Source organism: Eleutherodactylus coqui, chromosome 8, assembly GCF_035609145.1.
Source record: "Eleutherodactylus coqui strain aEleCoq1 chromosome 8, aEleCoq1.hap1, whole genome shotgun sequence".
Taxonomy (NCBI): Eukaryota; Metazoa; Chordata; class Amphibia; order Anura; family Eleutherodactylidae; genus Eleutherodactylus; species Eleutherodactylus coqui.
In genome coordinates this window covers 55403762-55421375 of record NC_089844.1, presented here as the reverse complement: position 1 = coordinate 55421375, position 17614 = coordinate 55403762, and the positions used below count along the sequence as shown (strand labels likewise).

At 44.5% G+C, this 17614-nt stretch overlaps 1 protein-coding gene across 3 annotated transcripts in view; it reads left to right on the top strand.

Annotated features, from left to right (window-relative positions):
• Positions 1 to 17614, top strand: part of UNC80 (unc-80 homolog, NALCN channel complex subunit) — a 207461-nt gene that overhangs the window by 8257 nt on the left and 181590 nt on the right. For 2 of the 3 annotated variants that reach the window (XM_066575640.1, XM_066575639.1), the window contains exons 6-15: positions 297 to 370; positions 3190 to 3332; positions 3435 to 3696; positions 7464 to 7595; positions 7710 to 7926; positions 8966 to 9106; positions 9200 to 9468; positions 10562 to 10912; positions 11178 to 11309; positions 11938 to 11952. In XM_066575640.1, coding sequence (XP_066431737.1) covers positions 297 to 370; positions 3190 to 3332; positions 3435 to 3696; positions 7464 to 7595; positions 7710 to 7926; positions 8966 to 9106; positions 9200 to 9468; positions 10562 to 10912; positions 11178 to 11309; positions 11938 to 11952 — 1736 coding nt within the window. The remainder of the gene's footprint in view (positions 1 to 296; positions 371 to 3189; positions 3333 to 3434; positions 3697 to 7463; positions 7596 to 7709; positions 7927 to 8965; positions 9107 to 9199; positions 9469 to 10561; positions 10913 to 11177; positions 11310 to 11937; positions 11953 to 17614) is intronic. The other variant, XM_066575641.1, reaches the window with a different exon arrangement.

Below are 17614 nucleotides of genomic sequence, written 5' to 3'. Positions count from 1 at the left end.
ATATTATAATGTCTTCAGACGTCAGACAGTGGACTGGAAAGGGTTAAATACTGCAACAATATTATCTGTTTTGCAGTGAACAATGGGGGAGATTTATCCAAACTGGAGCAAAGAAAAAAATGGAGCAATTACCTACAGAAACCAATCTGATTCACTTTTCATTTTTAAGAAAATAAAAAACTATGTAACTTTTCCTTCCCCGTTGCGTTTTTTTGTTGTATAGTCAACCTAGGTTACTGTTACAACAATAGGTTACTGTTGCAACAACTGTAACCTACAATCTATTTGTGTTTCAGCAAAAAGAAGTTCTCCATGCAACAGCCAGAACAAGGTGGTGGATTCCCCAAAACAGAGCACGGGTCGCATAGAAGTAAGAGATATACCAGTCAGTCAGTTAATTTGTTGCACTATAGTAAGTAACCAGACGCAATGGCATATAAACAGAAAAGCAATGTCACCATGTGAAATACAGCCATGCCACAGAGTATATCACTATAAATCCATATAGTGCTGCTTTTCAACACCGTCATGTTCAAGAAAGCATAGCAGCAGTCATAATTGACATTTTTGCCAGCGATAAGCAGGAACGTATGCAAGAGAAATAGGAAGCAGCAGACCACTATGGACCAGAGAAATACTTCATGATTTCATGAAATGGCCCTTAGTGTGCAGGTAATACACTCTTTGTAAAAAGATCAATTAAAAAAATCAAGCACCCAAAAGGAGTTGCTGTTTTGATGCAAAACACGACATGCAGTTACATCTCAGGCAGATATGCAAATGATAAGAGTTGTGGGGTGATTAGATCAACGGCCTTACTATTTGACGCCCTAAAAGTAGTCCACCCTTGGCCTATAAAAAGGCTCTCAGAGGCTCCTTGTGTGTAGTGGACCTATTTTACTGCTTGTGTAGAGCTTGCTGACCACTAGAAATGCCTCTACAAAGTAATGAAAGAGATTCCACCCAGTTAATAGTTTGAGAGGGAGTGCATTATTGGAATGCAAAAAGCTGGATAGTCGTATCAACAAATTGTCCATCACCTGGGCCATTCTGACCAAACTGTATATCTACCAGTGGATGCGTTAAGGCACGCACACAAGGCAACCCAACTCAGGACGCCCTCGGCAGACCACCAGCAGAGAGGATCATCTGATCGTACGATAAGCGCAAGCGGCTCCAACTGCTTTGTTGTTCATCATGCAGATATAAATGACACCATTATAGGCCTCTGTGTATGTTGGAACCATTTCCAGGCACTTGGCTGAAGGACATTTGGTCTCATGGCACCCATTACGTGTATTGCCTTTGACATCCATTCACTCTGTTAGCAGTGGTGTAGTGAACGATGAAACTGGACTGCTATAGAGTGGAACCAGGATGTCTTCAGCGATGCATTCAGGTTTATGGCACTGTTGATGGCAGTGTTCGTGTCTGGAGACCTAGGGGTGAGTGTTTCAATCCTGCCTTTGCTGTGGAGCAACACACTGCCCCCTGCTGGTGTGATGGTCTAGGTAGCCAACACATGAGACAATCTGTCACCCCTAGTAGTGGTACGAGGGGCCATGACTTTTCAGCGATATGTTCAGGACATCCTGCAGGTTCATGTGTTCCTCTCATGGCGGCTTCCAAAAGTCATTTTCCAGCAGGATAATGCTTGGCTGTACACATCATCGGGGTCACAGGAATGCCTTCACAACATTGCCACATTTCCTTGGCCTGACCGGTTGCCAGATTAATCACCAATAGAACATGTAGGTGACCATCTGGGACACTAACTTCAACAGTCTGAGGGCGAGCACCCACTGGCGTTTGCGTTTTCCACGGGAAAAAAACGCAGCGTTTTCGCCGCGTTTCCCGCGATTTTTCCGTGCGTTTTTCGCGGCGTTTTCGCGGCTTTTCCATTAATTTCCATTGACTTTCATGGGTGCATTAGGAGAAAAATAAGGACACATATGCAACTGACATGTTCCTATGTTAAAAACGCAAACGCAACGCAAAAAAAACGCCAGTGGACAGGAACACATGTTATCTCTATGCCTGTGCAGGAAAAACGCAAAACGCAGGTAAAAAAACGCCAGTGGGTGCTCGCCCTGAGGCCCAATGTCTACTTGCACGCCCTGATTCCCCTGCTGAATCCCGCAGGGGAATCTGTGTGTGCCCACGGACATGGAGAGGAAAATACATTTTCTTACCTCTTCGGATCCAGCGGGGGTGTCCTCCGTCGCGGCCGGAACGTCTTTCTTCAGCATGGCGAATGTGTCTGGGTGCGCTGCCTGACACACCCAGCACATGCTCAGTGCTCTTTTTTATACACAATTGTCAATCGGACTTTCTAATGTTAAAAACGCATCGCTCAAAAATCACAAAGCACAAACTTGCGATGCGTTTTTAAAATTAGAAAGTCCCATTGATAGTCACGTTAGAAAACGCAGCGATATCGCAGCGTTAAAAAAAACGCACGTGGGTGTGAGCCCTTATAATCACACATTGAAATTTTTATTCTTACAACTCCTTCTAAGTTCTTCATTTTTTCATTTACAATGAGTGTATTTTGTTAAAAGTAGAGTAAACTTAATTGCACATTTACGTAAAAGAGCAAATTTTCAATTTGAATCATTTTACAAAAAATTGTTTATGTATGCAATAGATGTAGCCAACTATACTAATAGTATTGAAGATGTTCTATAAGTGGGGGGTAAACTATAAGCAAAAATGTATTCGGAATGGTTCCCAATGGTTGCCCGGCGCTCCCCAGAGACCCCATACTCGCCTCTCCGGATCCATTGCGAGAGTCTCCGCCGGCAAGGTGGCGCGCATGCGCAGTGCAGCGCATGATGAACCAGCGCTGGGCGGTGACGCGATTTTCCGTGATGCTTACACTGTGCCCACAGCGTGGGGTATCGCAGGACGGATGGTTAGCATTGACTGCAATAGAAGCCGTCCCTGCGATTTCCCACAATGAATAGAACATGCTGTGATTCTCCCTCGCGAGCGGAAAATTGCTCCTTTTTCAGACAAGTCATATTTTGAGTAGTAAATAAGCCCCAATGTATTTATTGTATAAGATGCTTTTAAATCCATTTTAGTTATGTAATAAATATAACAATACATGCAAGGAACATTTGTACCTTGAAGATCTAAATACAATATGGGTAACTAATAAGAATGTAATTCCTCCTAATGCATAAGGGGTTTGAAGTGGTTTCTGAAGTTGCTGCACCAGAAGACTTAGTAATTCCAAGACCTACTGTATCCAGCTGCCAGAGAGCCAACTCATTTGATGGTTGCACTACATCCCAGATATTACAAGAGAGAGGGCCACCCTTTCCAAGGTGAGAATGCCTTTTTTTGCAGTTCCCATTTGTTTATTTAGATTTGCTTCCGCTTTCTAAACAAAAAGTGCTAACTATTTAATTTTTGTTTTTTACTTTTAGAGCATCTTTAGTGATCCCTCCATGCCAAAAATCCCGTTATGCCACTTACTTTGATGTGGCTGTATTAAGGTGCTTGCTACAGCCCCACTGGTCAGAAGAAGGAACGCAGTGGTCACTCATGTACTACCTTTATCGACTTAGGCACATGTTGGAAGAAAAGCCAGAAAAATCCCCTGAACCTGAGGAACCCCCTCTTCCACGACCTCGCAGTAGCTCCATGGTGGCAGCAGCACCTTCCCTTGTGAACACCCATAAAACCCAGGTAAAAAAAAAAAATCAAATATCTGCGAAGTAGATGAGTTCATATATGAATTCACAAATCACTGAGGCAGAGGGATCATCTAAATTATAAAGAGCCCTTCACAGAAAACTAACCAACTTTATTAATATATTAAAATAGCAGAGCTACGAAACAACCAGGGCACATATAATTGATTGTCCCTATTAGAGACACCAACCAATGAGACTTGATGTGTGGAAGATGGCAACCGAGTATCTAGGCAATTTTAATGACTCAATAAATGATATGGTGGTTCTAGGTGGTTGCAGAATCCAATGGGTACTTTAAAAGAACCAATATTCAGGATCTATATGCTCAATATTGGAAAAATAACCTCAAAGAATAATCTGGTCCCTAACCAGAAACCAGGTCCAAAATGAAGTGCAAGTGTTTAGAAAAAATAAAATACACCTACGGATGAAAGTCAAGTCAGTCAAATCCCCGTGGAGTAACCATGTTTGGGCTAGTGTGACACTCCTACTAAGGAGAAGACTGACTCAAGTTAGCCATCCATTGAGAGTAGACATACTATTAACCCTTCTGATGCAAAAATTGCCTCAAAAACAGGGATCTGATAATCCCAAGAGGATGTAATAACTTAAGCTCTTTACAAATGAAGATCATTAGGCTCATAAAAATAATGTTAGACTCGTGGGCAAGAGATAACCGGGTCCACATGAACGTGACCCAGAATTGATAAGGAGCACCAGGTGAAACTACCACAGATAAACATCTATCCCTATCTTCTACTAGGGTGACACTGGCCTACCTGAGCAGTGACATCGCCCCAATAAAGGGCAGCCCAGTGGTTTTCTGATCTGGGCCCTTGCTGCTCCTAGAAATCCACGCACCAGGCTAGGATGCTTACATATGCCACCAATGACAGGGACAAACTAGACAGGATAAGAAAACATACAGCAGTCAATACACAAACACTAGTTGCAGATGTAAATGCTATAAATGCCAGGTATTAGTTGACGTTTTGAACAAAATATGGAAGCTAGCAGGCCACCTCAAGGCTCCTGCCTACACCGCGTGTCCCTACACTAACCAGGGGTCGAGCGACACAACCAAACTAACCCACATCACAAACCTTTCTTGCAGCCACCATACATAGAACCTGCTCACACCACACATAGAGAGAGATTGAGAAAAGAGAAAGCTGACCACACCCACACCTGGGAAGACAGCTTTATGTGCACTGACCTGGAGAGATTGGCTAACTGGAGACACATACATGCCCAGCCAGCTCAATCAACACCATCTGTGGAGCTGTGCTGCTAGAGACACTGTGGAACAACAGATCCCAGCCAGCACAGCCCTAACAATACCTAGGAGGGGTCTTTGGGGATACAGGTACCAGCAGTACCTCTCCCTTATAGAGGGGCGTCTGTGGATACAGGTGCCTAACACTACCTCCCCCTTAAAGAGAGGCCTCTGGGGATACGGGTGCCTAACAAATAAATTGGCTCAACGCATTTCTCCAGATAGGTACTAGCTTATCAGGAGCCCAATAAACATAAAATTCCTTTCCACTACAGAGATAGATCTATTTGCACATGAAATCTGAGGTTCGTGTAAGATGAGAGATACCTGGACCCATACTATTCAACACCAAGATAAATTGGGGATTCCACTTTCCTGCTCTGTTCGGGGAGCAGGAAAGGGGAATTCCCTCGACCACACAGCTCTGTGTCTGGACGGAACCAAACAGCCATGGGCGGACGCCATTGACTATAATGGGGTCTGTTTGTTTATAGCCCAGCTTTTGGACGGAAGCAAAAGAGCTGCATGCAACACTTTTTCTTAAGGTATTTTAAGCTGTTTCTGTGATGGAATCTCTGATTGGGTATCTCCTGTATATAATTATATACGTACAGCTGGTATAAGTTATACATCTCTATGTATATAGGGATATGGAGCATGTTGGTATAACCTGGGTGTTTCCTGTATATGATTGCACAATTTACACACAATTTAAAAATGCACCAAAAACCTGCATCCGCTTTTAAAAAGACCATATGTATTGTGAAAACCCACATGCAGTTTTTAATAGTGTATTTAGCTTCTTAAAAACGCATGTGGTTTTTTAATGTGAATTTTTTTTTGTAATTGTGGCTCAAAAATGTAACAAAAAACATTGAGCAAGAGAGAATGAGGGCCTCACGAACGTGAACACGGCCCACGGGGCTACAAACAAAATTTTAACATAGTCTATTATATGAGTCATGTTTGGAAAATTTATGCCAAGGAGCTAGATCATGTATGTAAATTGGTTTTGCAGCTGTATGCAGTATGGGCATACAGGTGGGGGGAGGCCCCAAGCCTAACTTTTTCACCCAGGCCTTTGAGCCTTTAGCTACACCCCTGAGACTGCTTGTTCTCATGCATCAAAAAATAAAGCTATAGTTGTGCTTACTGTTGAGAATTTAGTTTTCATTTTTGTAACGCAGTTCAGAAAATGGAATCTGAACATTAATTGGTTGCCGTCTGTAAGAATGACAAGTTTCTCTGAGGCAGGAACAGAAATCTTACTGCTTATTGCTTTGTTTAGACATCATATGCTTACATTAAACTAGAGATGTAGCAAAGCGGTCAATCCATATAGATATAAGTATTAAATGGGTTTTCCAGGCAATTATTATTGAGGACCTATCCCACGGATAGGTCATCAATAGTTGATGGGCCAGAGTCTGTTTGGGCACCTGCTGTCAGCACTACAAAACACAGGGTATGGAGCAGAAGCAGATTGCTCCGACCCCTGTGTAGTGGCTGGTAGTGGTAATTGCAGGGGCAGCTCTCATTGCTTTTAATTGAAGCTGCACCTTCCACTACACAGTGATCTGCTTCCGCTCCATATCCTGTATGTTGTGTTGCTGACCATGGGCACCTGAACAGCTGATCGGTCAGGGTTCCAAGTGGCAGACCCCAGCCAATCAGCTATTGATGACTGCCAATGAGCATAAGTCAACAATAACAATTGCCTGGAAAACCCTTTTAAGGGTGTGTTTACATGTGGCGGAAATGCTGTGGAATGTCAGCAGCGGAAATTCCGCTACAAATTCTGCAACATTTCCAAATCCAAAACAGAATCAAAATCTGCACTGTACCCGCAGCTGATTTCAGAAGATGCAGAGTTCACCTACAAAATCTTCGGCTGTCAGTGCACTGCTTCACGCAGTACCTGGCTGTGCTCACTAGAGGCCGCCAGGTACTAGGTGAAGGAAGCACTGACAGCCGAAGACTTTGAAGATGAGCGCTGTATCTTCTGCAGCTGATTTCCAGTCTAAATTCGCACCACTGGTGTGGATTTTGACTCTATTTTGGATGCTAAAATGATTCAGAATACATTCTGCAGCATTTTCGCCCCATGTAAACACAATCTAAGGCCTCCCTCACACATAAACGCGGCAAAATGCTGCGATTTAAATTGCAGTGCTTTGCCGCTTTTTACTTCAGTTTTTAGCCGCAGCCGTGCTGCGGCCAACACCGGCTTTTAGCACTCTTCATCATTGAGGAGCGCTAAATGCCCAAAAATAGAACAGACTCCACTTAAAAATTGCAGCACTTTCCAGCACTGCAATCGAGCGGCTGTCTGAGAGGCTCCATTGAAAGCAATGGGAGCCTCTGACAGCATTTGCAGCGCTAAACGCTGAAAAAAGCAGCTGTGTGAGAGAGGCCTAAGTCAAATAAGTGACTGATGAAAGCTTTACAGGAATACAGATTTTCCTGTCATTTTTATCTTAAAGGACATGACCAAATGTAATGAAGAGGATAGGACGTTGGGCACAGAGCCATATGCCAAAGTATCATTGACCAATCTGCGAAGAGCTGCAATACCAGATCTCTCCTCAGATATTGGAATCAACATTTTCAAAAGGGTAAGATATCTTCAGTCAATGCATTCTACTCTTTAAAACAAAAACAAAAACTTTGAAAAATTCTCAACTTCAAATGTATTATATTAAATCCATCTATGATCTGTGCTTCTGCAGCTCAGGACCAGAAGAGATGACCGAGAGCGTAAGGGATCAATACCATATCACCACCAAGGGAAGAAGCGGCAACGTAGGATAGGAATGCCCTTTCTGCTGCACGAGGACCACTTGGATGTTTCCCCAACCCGCAGTACGTTTTCCTTTGGGAGTTTTTCTGGTATTGGAGAGGACAGGCGCACTATTGAGAAAGGGGGCTGGCAAACCACAATATTAGGTGAGTTTGTTAGCTGTAGGCTCCATATTGTAAGCTATCATTTGTCAGCCTTGTGAAAGATGTGTTTTAGAACTGTTTGCACATTTTTCACATAAAGCCCCGCTCCATGTTTATAATTTAGAACTAAGATAATGGAGCAGGGAAGAACTTTATTCCTATACTATGAGAAGATGTCTGCTATTCTGGAATGGTGGGATATTGTTGAGGATTGTTGCATCCATATGCAGCGTTAGGACAGGTTGTAGGTGTGCAGCTGAGAAGAGTAGATTTAAAGTAAAAAATGACACCATTCTGCCTTTCTGGCAACTCAGAAGCAGACCAAAACCCAGCCAGCCTATGCCGTTCCAGGCGCTAGTTGTAATGAAACAGCAGATGGGGTATGTAGCAGTTGGTGGGGCAAGAGTGGAGGATGTTACTGTGGGGGGGTAGGTTATGGGGAATTGATTACCGCTAGCTTAGCTGTTGTGCAGAAGCGCTTGGTTGACATGCCCACTTGGAAGGACTACTCCTCTTTTACAAGTAAGACTTGTGAGTTTATAAAGTATGCTATGTTGGATATAAGATCTGAAGGTCAAAACATTGAGTTTTGAACAATCACAATGATAAGAGACAGTTTTAGAAGTTACTACATTGCCATGAGTATCTGTGTCTCTTCCATGAATATCTGGGTCTTACATGGTTAATGATTTATGTGAAGCTGGATATTACTTCCCTTACTTTCATAAATGAATGTTGGTAATGTGAAAGTTAGTCTTTTTTTTACATGTGCCGATTCTTGGCCCAATGTAAGGAGTGCCAATCAATAAAGCATGTCAATCGGAGCTTGTTTACATTTCTTTTATACTGTTTTGCAAAAACATTACATATGTGAATCCAGCATGGCTGGACTTATCATAGAACACATACAACTATGCTGGGAATAGCATATGACAGTTATTATATACAATGGCACTATACTGTTAGCAATATGATGCTTTGGTCTATGGTAAGATTATGTGGTATACTTGTAAAGATTCCATCACATCTCATGTTGCCATAGGTAAATTTACAAGGCGTGGGAGCACTGATACGGCGACTGAGATGGAAAGTTTGAGTACAAGGCATTCTCATTCCCATCATACCTTGCTAAGTGATCTTCCAGACCACTCCAACAGCCATGGAGAGAACACCTCGAAAGATGGTACGCTATGTATGTATGAATACTTATGAATATTAAGTAATGATAATGTTAATTGGAATTGAAAAACACAAAAGAAACTCTAATTCTTTTCAGTGAGGTCCCAAATTTCTACCATAACCGTGGCCACATTCAACACGACTCTCGCATCATTCAACGTTGGCTACGCTGACTTTTTCGCTGATCACATGAGAAAGCTCTGCAATCAAGTGCCCATCCCTGAAATGCCACATGAACCTCTTGCCTGTGCCAATCTACCACGCAGCCTAACAGATTCCTGCATTAACTACAGCAGCCTGGAGGACACAGACCATATAGATGGCACCAACAACTTTGTCCACAAGAATGGGATGCTGGATTTAGCGGTAAGGGAGTAAATCTATTTACACGTATAATACAAACACCGAAACGTGCCGCTCGCCCTGCCATGAATTTGACAACTGTATATACACTGAATGCCACTTTATTAAAGACATCTGCTCTTTCACAATAGGAGCTTACCTATATGGAAATTAGACATGTGACCCCAGAGTGCAGTATAAAATCACGTGAGAACATTTTCCATAGATCAATTTCGGTGTAAATCCATATTAGAATGGAAAAATTAAGTAATCTCCGCAACATTAATCAGGCCTGGTCATCAGTACTAGACTGTCCGGGAGCAGTATTTCAAAAACTGCCAACTTGGTGGGGTTTTCTCATGCAACAGTGAATGGTGTGGTCAAGAAAAAATATCCATTGAATGAGGATCCTGTGGATATACGCAACTCAACTCACTGACAAAAGGGGTCAGAGAAGGATGTCAAGAATTGTTCTAACAAACAGGTGGTGCACAGTCAAGCAAATAACAGCAGATTACAATGCTGGCGCTCCAACTACTGTGTACCAATGCACAACTCCTCATTACTTAGCACAAACTGGCTATAACAGAAGACGAGTTCGAGTGCCACTCCTGTCTAAGAGAAACAGGAAGACAAGACTCCAGTAGGCAAAGGAATGCAAAAACTGGATCACTAAGCAATGGAAAAACATCACCTGCTGAGGCAAATCCTGATTCCTGTTATACCATGCTGATGGGAGAGTCAGAATTTGGTAAAAGCAGCGTGAATGGACGATCCCTTTAAAAGCATGTCCGTACATCCATCTAATTTGTGGCAAATGCAAGAATCTGTCCTTCTGCGTGGGCCAGTATTCCTGCAGAACAATTTCAACCTCTGGTGGAATCTGTGCCACAGCGAATTGTTGCAGTTCTAAAGGCCAAAGTCTCTTCTAGATGGTGTCTCTAATAAAGTCGCCATTAAGTGTATAGATTTTGGCCAAGAGAAACACATTTCTAAGTGAAATACACAGGAGGAAGAGCTATATGGTGTTGTATGATACATGTGTGATTTCCAGTATCATCACAGTAATGGACGAATTATGTAACTATAATGACACAATGTTTTAACTTCTTCCTAGGTTGTTCTTAAAGCCGTTTTCCTTGTTCTGAACCATGATATCAGCTCCCGGATCTGTGATGTGGCCCTGAATATTGTAGACTGTCTACTTCAGCTAGGAGTTGTGCCATGTGTTGAGAAGAAGAGAAAAAAGAGTGAAAACAAGGAGAATGAACCAACTGTTATATCAGGACCAACTCCAGTCAGTGGGGAAAAGAGGCAAAGTGAAGGGAACTTCCAGATGAAAGGGGCATCCCGAGGATCAAGCTGTGGCTTTGGAGGTGCCTCGAATAGTGGAGCAGAAGGTGGAGGTGGTGGAGGAGATGATGGGAGTGGTGACGATCAATCCAAGAATGGGAAAAAAGCTGAAAAGGTAATTATGGTCATTGAATTGATATTAACAAAAGCAAAATATAAAACATTGGACATGCAATTATATTATTAATAGAAGAAGTGAAGAAGTGGTAATATTTCCACCATGTGTTTCCGTAACACATCATGAATATTGGAAATACTATATTCATACGACACAATTGCTGTACATGTAATATGAATTTATGCTGTTCTGTAAACCTTTATACTATGTATAGTGTTCTATCCCATGCAATAGCCAACATTTACTTTCTGTGTTTTAGAAGGATGAGAATGTCCCAGTAACCACCCACAAGTTGGCACTGACCATGCTCATCAAGCTGGTGAAATCATTAGGTTGTGCATATGGCTGTGGCGAGGGTCATCGGGGTTTGTCTGGAGATCGTCTGAGAAATCAGGTTGGTTATAGACTGGAGCAGTAATTATCATTTCTATGTATTATTTAACTTCTATAGACCCCTCTGACATCAGTTACAAAATACAGAGGGGCATATTTAATATTGAAAATTCACCAGTTTACTGGGTAACATGCTAGACACTTTGGACACTTTTTTGCCACATCCACATGACATTTTGTGCCCCCAAAATGGTGCCATATTTGCGCAAAATATGGCCTAAACTAAGCCAAATAATGTGTTGTAGCCTTGTATAGGAGAGCGCTCACACGGGCCTCTGAAAAGCGTCAGATTTTCATGCTATGCGTCAACTTCAGAAGAGGACACCACTGGATCGCAGGAGCTGGTGAGTATAAAAAATATATCACCCGGCTTCCTTAACCACATCATAGCGTAGTTTATGGTGCTGAAGGGACATGACAGGCTCTGTTTACGCTTGCACTGTCTAATTAGACAGTACTAATAAAATTGCCTCAAACTCTTTGTTTTTTCTGATTATGGCTAAACTTTTTCAAAGGGCTCCTTCAGTTTTACAAACACGAAAAACAATGTCAAATGTGTAATGTAGACCGGCTGCACCACTACCATAATGCATTGCCTTTGCCGACTCCTCACTGACGCCATATTTTAGCTATTCAGAGAACTTGCCACCAAATGTCTATCAAGTTTTCCAGCACGCTTCCAGTTTTTCCAGCCAGGGTAGTCACCTTTCTAGCCAGATTAGCTGCTAATCAAAGCTTATCTTCTGCAGTAGCTAAGAGCGATTGGTCAATGTCTCACAGACCAGCAATTACATGATGTAACTTATGAATGGGTCTTCTTTTAAAGCGGTTGTCCGAGCCATATATATTATTTTTTTAAATTTGTCCTCCCATATGAAAAAATAAGAAGAACCCCTATACTATAGCACCAGCGCCGATCTTCCCTGTAACAGTGTTTACAAGTTGCAGTCAGCCCGTGTACAGGATATTACAGGTTACTGCAACCAATCAGATACCTCAGTGTTCAAAGTGGCACAAAATGACATAAGCTTCCATGTTAAAACACATATACCTGCAACAGGTGCTGCCAATGGATGCTTTCCATTGGCCATCCATCACCTTAGGTTTCCATATTAACCCCCTTAGTGACGGAGCTTTTTTGCTTTTTTCCATTTTCGTTTTTTCCTCTTCTCTTTTTAAAACTCCTTTATTTATCCATCGACGTTGCTGTATGAAGGCTTGTTTTTTGTGAGACGAGTTGTATTTTTCATTGATACTATTTATTGTACCATATAATGTACTGAAAAACTTTTTAAAAATTCTAAGTGGAGAGAAATGGAAAAAAATGACATTCCACCATCTTTCGGTGCGTACTGTTTCCACGGCGCACAAACTGCAACAAAAACGACCTGATAACTTTATTCTATGGGTCAGTACGATTACTACGATACCAAACTTGTATATTTTTTTTTTGCTTAGTACTTGTATTTTTATTTTTTTTAAAGATATATTTTTTTTAAAATTATTTTCTGTCTCTGTTCTGCGCACAATAACTTTTTTATTTTTCTGTCGACATAGTTATATGGGGGCCCATTTTGTGCGGTATGTCCTGTTGTTTTCGATGGTACTATTTTTGAATACAAACAACTTTTTGACCACTTTTTATTACATTTTTTCTTGGAGATGGGGTTCCCAAAAAAGCGCATTTCTGGCGTTCTTTATTTTTTTTTCGGACGTCGTTCCCAGTGCGGGATAAATAATGCATTACTTTGATAGATCGGACTTTTACAGACACAGTGATACAAAAAACTTATTTTTGCTTTATTATTTAGATTTTTTTTAATTGCAAATATGGCAAAAGGTTTTTTTCCCCATGACATCATGACAGCATACGCTGGAGGTTGCTCACCTGCTGACCTGAAGGGACAGGAAGAGGCAGAGTATAAAAAGAACCTCCCCTCCACCAACACCAGTGTTTTTCCTGTCCCTTCAGGACAGCAACGGCAGAGCTCCAGCGACGCTGTCCCATGCCGGAGGAGGACTTACCGGCGAAGCGGCGGCATTTTTCTTTGGGCAGCCCCGGCAACCCCAGTGGGAAGGACCCCATCTGGGCGCTTTCCGGGGACTGCGTGGGCTGGGGTCCAAGTAGGGGCTGCCGGCACCACTGCGGCCGTCATTTCAGGCGGCGGCCGCCATCTCCGGGTCCAGGGCCGACAGGAGCGCTCCAGGGCGGCGGAATACAGCGCAGTGACATCAGACGCTCCGCAAAGGGGGCGTGGCCTGCGAAGGGGGCGTGGCCTGTTCCGCAAAAGTTATGCAGGAGGAAAAAACTTCCCTTATGGCCGAAATTCGGTCAGTCGTCCGGGAAGAAGTGCAGTCCTCCCTCTCGGACCTCCAACCTGGGCCTTCCGGGGTTACACGCAGGTCGGTTCCGGCGGTGTCTGAGTCCGACTCCGACATAGCGGAAAATATGGATTTTGACGGGGAAGTGACGCAGGAGGACAAAAAATATCTTTTCTCTACCTCAGACATGGATCAACTGCTAAAAGCTTTATGCAGAACCATGCAGGTGGAGGAAGACGTGCAGCAACCCCGCACAGTCCAGGAGGATATGTTCGCGGGGTTACTCCCACAACGGAAATCTTCATTCCCCGTAAACGCCACGCTCAAGCAGCTGATTCTAAATGAGTGGGAGGGCGTGGATCAGGCTCCGCTAATTCCTAGGGAATTCAAAGAACGCCTTTTATTTCCGGGAGATGAGGTGTCCTTTTTGGACGAGATACCAAAAGTCGATGCGGCAATTGCCATGGTATCCAGAAAGTCCGGATTACCCTTTGAGGATACGTCCCACTTAAAGGACCCGTTGGACCATAAGGTGGACACAACCATGCGTAAAGCCTGGTCTACCTCCGGTCTGATCATGAAATCCAACATCGCGGCCACTTCCGTGGCTCGTTCCATGGCAATCTGGTTGGACCAATTCGCAGCCCTAGTCGACCAAAAAGCCCCTAGGGAGGAGTTCGCAAGTGGCATCCCTCTGCTACGGATGGCAACAGGGTTTCTGGCGGATGCTTCAATGGAAACAGTCCGCTTCGGAGCCCGCATGGCAGCACTATCGAACACCGCCAGAAGGGCAGTGTGGGTAAAAGAGTGGTCGGGGGACTCAGCTTCCAAAAATAGGCTATGTACCCTACCGTTCCGGGGCGGGCGCATATTTGGACCAGACCTGGATCGTCTGCTGGAGAAAGCAGCTGACAAGAGTCACGGACTGCCTGCCACCAGACCACCCAAGAGACCCTTCACTCCTCATCCCTCGTCCACGTACGCCGGGAAGGGGAAGACCGGAAGATGGTCTTATCTGAAGGGCGGAAGGGGTAAGACTTTAACTTTTGTCCCTCAGCCCATACTTTCGGGCCCGGTAGGGGGTAGACTGGCTCGCTGTTCCAATAGCTGGCGTAGTATTACAACTAACGAGTGGGTACTGCACCTAGTGTCGGAGGGGTACAGGATCGAGCTACTATCCCGCCCCCCGGACAGATTTATGATAACCCCAACCCAGTCTCTAGGCCTAGAACAGGCTCTGTTGGAGGGCGTACGGAACCTGCAGGGTCTCGGCGCGGTTATCCCGGTCCCCAAGAAGGAACAGGGAAAAGGTTTCTATTCCCCCCTCTTTCTGGTTCCCAAACCAGATGGCTCCCACCGCACCATTATCAATCTCAAACAACTGAATAGATTCATTGAATATAGGAAATTCAAAATGGAAACCATTAGAACTGCAACTCCTTTAATTGCCAGAGATAACGTAATGGCTACAATAGACCTTAAGGATGCCTATTTTCACATCCCTATTTACGCCAACTCACAAAAGTTCCTGTGGTTTGCGCTGGGGGTGGAGGGGGAAATCTGCCACTTTCAGTTCGTCTGCCTCCCATTTGGAATCTCCTCGGCTCCGCAAATTTTTTCCAAGGTCGTGATAGAAATGGTGGCCTTCTTACGAAATCAGGGTGTCATGATCATCCCCTACTTGGACGACTTCCTATTGGTGGCAGATTCCACGTCTACTCTGAGATCACACTTGGAGTCCACATTGCAATTATTTAAGGAGCTTGGCTGGATTATTAACGAGTCAAAATCCAACATGGAGCCAGAAACCAGGAAGAAATTCCTGGGTGTCATCCTGGATTCCAGTCTACAAAATTCGTCCCTTCCTCCCCTAAGGAAACATCTTATCATAGAGGAATGTTCCAACCTCTATAAAAAAACATAGGGTAACGATAAGAGACGCAATGCGGATCCTGGGACTAATAACTTCGTGCATCGGCGTGGTCCCCTGGGCCCAGTTCCATAGTCGCGGACTCCAGTCACTAATTCTCCAGAATTGGGACAAGTTGCAGGCTTCGCTTGATCAGACAATCCCTATTTCTGCGGAAGCCAGAGCTTCACTCCGTTGGTGGGTGTCGTCGGACAACCTGTCTCAGGCATCCGATTGGAATTTGGACCCGGCAGTAATAATCACGACCGATGCCAGCGCCAAAGGGTGGGGGGCCCACTTTGAAGGCGGTTATGTACAGGGGGCCTGGGATGTTCACGAGAAAGCTAGCTCATCGAACTTTAGGGAGCTTAAAGCGGTATGGAAATCCCTGCGTAGCCTGCAAACGCGGTTAGTGGCGAAGCATGTGAGGATCTTCTCAGACAATATGACAACAGTATCACTCATTTGCCACCAGGGTACCACCAGGAATCCTCCACTACAACGACTGGCGGGGCGGATCCTTCAATGGGCGGAAGGCACAACAAAGTCCCTATCGGCCTTTCATATAAAAGGAGCCGAGAACTCAGCCACGGACTTTTTAAGCAGAAGGAAAGTGGACCCAGGAGAGTGGGAACTCCATCCAGAGGTGTTCAGCCTTCTTGTGGAGAAGTGGGGGGTACCAGAAGTAGACCTCTTTGCGTCAAGCGCAAACACCAAATGCCGGCTTTTCTTTTCCAGAGGCGCAGAGAAACAGGCCTTGGGCACGGACGCTCTCTCTCACCCCTGGGATTGGGACCTAGCGTATGCCTTTCCCCCTCTACCACTAATCCCGCTCCTGCTAAGGAAGTTACTGCAGTCAACCCTAACAGTAATTTTTGTAGCACCATATTGGCCCAAAAGACCGTGGTTCCCCCTCCTGAGATCCCTGTCAGTGGGAGAGCCCTTCCACCTTCCAACAAGACCGGACCTACTGTCGCAGGGCCCTCTTCTTTACCTGGAAGTTCACAAGTTCAGGCTTACGGCCTGGAGCTTGAGCGGGTAAAGTTCCTAGGGAAGGGTCTTCCCCTAATGTTATTTCCACCATTAGCGAGAGCCTTAAACCCTCGACACACAAAATCTACTCCAAAGTCTGGAAAAAATTTTCGGAGTGGTTAGGCCAGGACATCCAGCAGCTGGACCAGCCAGACGTCCGTAAAATCTTAGATTTTCTCCAGGCGGGCCTGGATAAAGGTTTGAGTCCGAATACCCTCAAAGTCCAAATTGCGGCCTTGGGGGCATTCTTCGATCTCGCGCTGGCGGAGCACAGGTGGATTAGGAGATTTCTTAGAGGGGCGAGCAGATTACATCCATTCACACGGCCCACGGCACCACCCTGGGATCTGACCATAGTCCTTCAGGCCTTCTGCGACCCCCCATTCGAACCGATTACGGATCTATCCATGGCCTGGCTGACGTACAAGGTAGCCCTGCTTGTGGCAGTTACGTCGGCCAGACGCGTGGGGGAAATCCAGGCCCTCTCACGAAGGGCTTCATATATGACTATCCACCCAGACAAAATAGTTTTTTCTTTAGACCCGTCCTTCCAGCCTAAAGTATTGTCAGATTTCCACAAGGGCCAACCAATAGTTATTCCAGCCTTTTGCCAAAATTTCAAAAATGGAAAAGAACAAAAGCTCCACAATATAGACGTCAAAAGAGCGGTACTAGCGTACCTTGAGGCAACGGAAAGTTTCAGGAAGTCTGACAAACTTTTCGTTCAATTTCAGGGGCAGGCCAAAGGAAAGGCCGCTTATAAGATGCGATCGCCAGGTGGCTCAGGAGAGCCATCCAGGAGGCTTACAAGGCCAAGGGCATCCCCCCTCCAGAAGGATTGAAGGCCCACTCAACGAGTCGATTGAGCAAATCTGTAACGCAGCCACATGGACTTCAGGCCATACTTTCATTAAACATTATAGGCTGGACTTTAAATATAGTCAGGACGCATCCTTCAGTAAGTGCTCCAAGCCGTAATCCCTCCCTAAAAAGCCCATGCCACTTATTTGGTATTCCTCCAGCGTATGCTGTCATGATGTCAT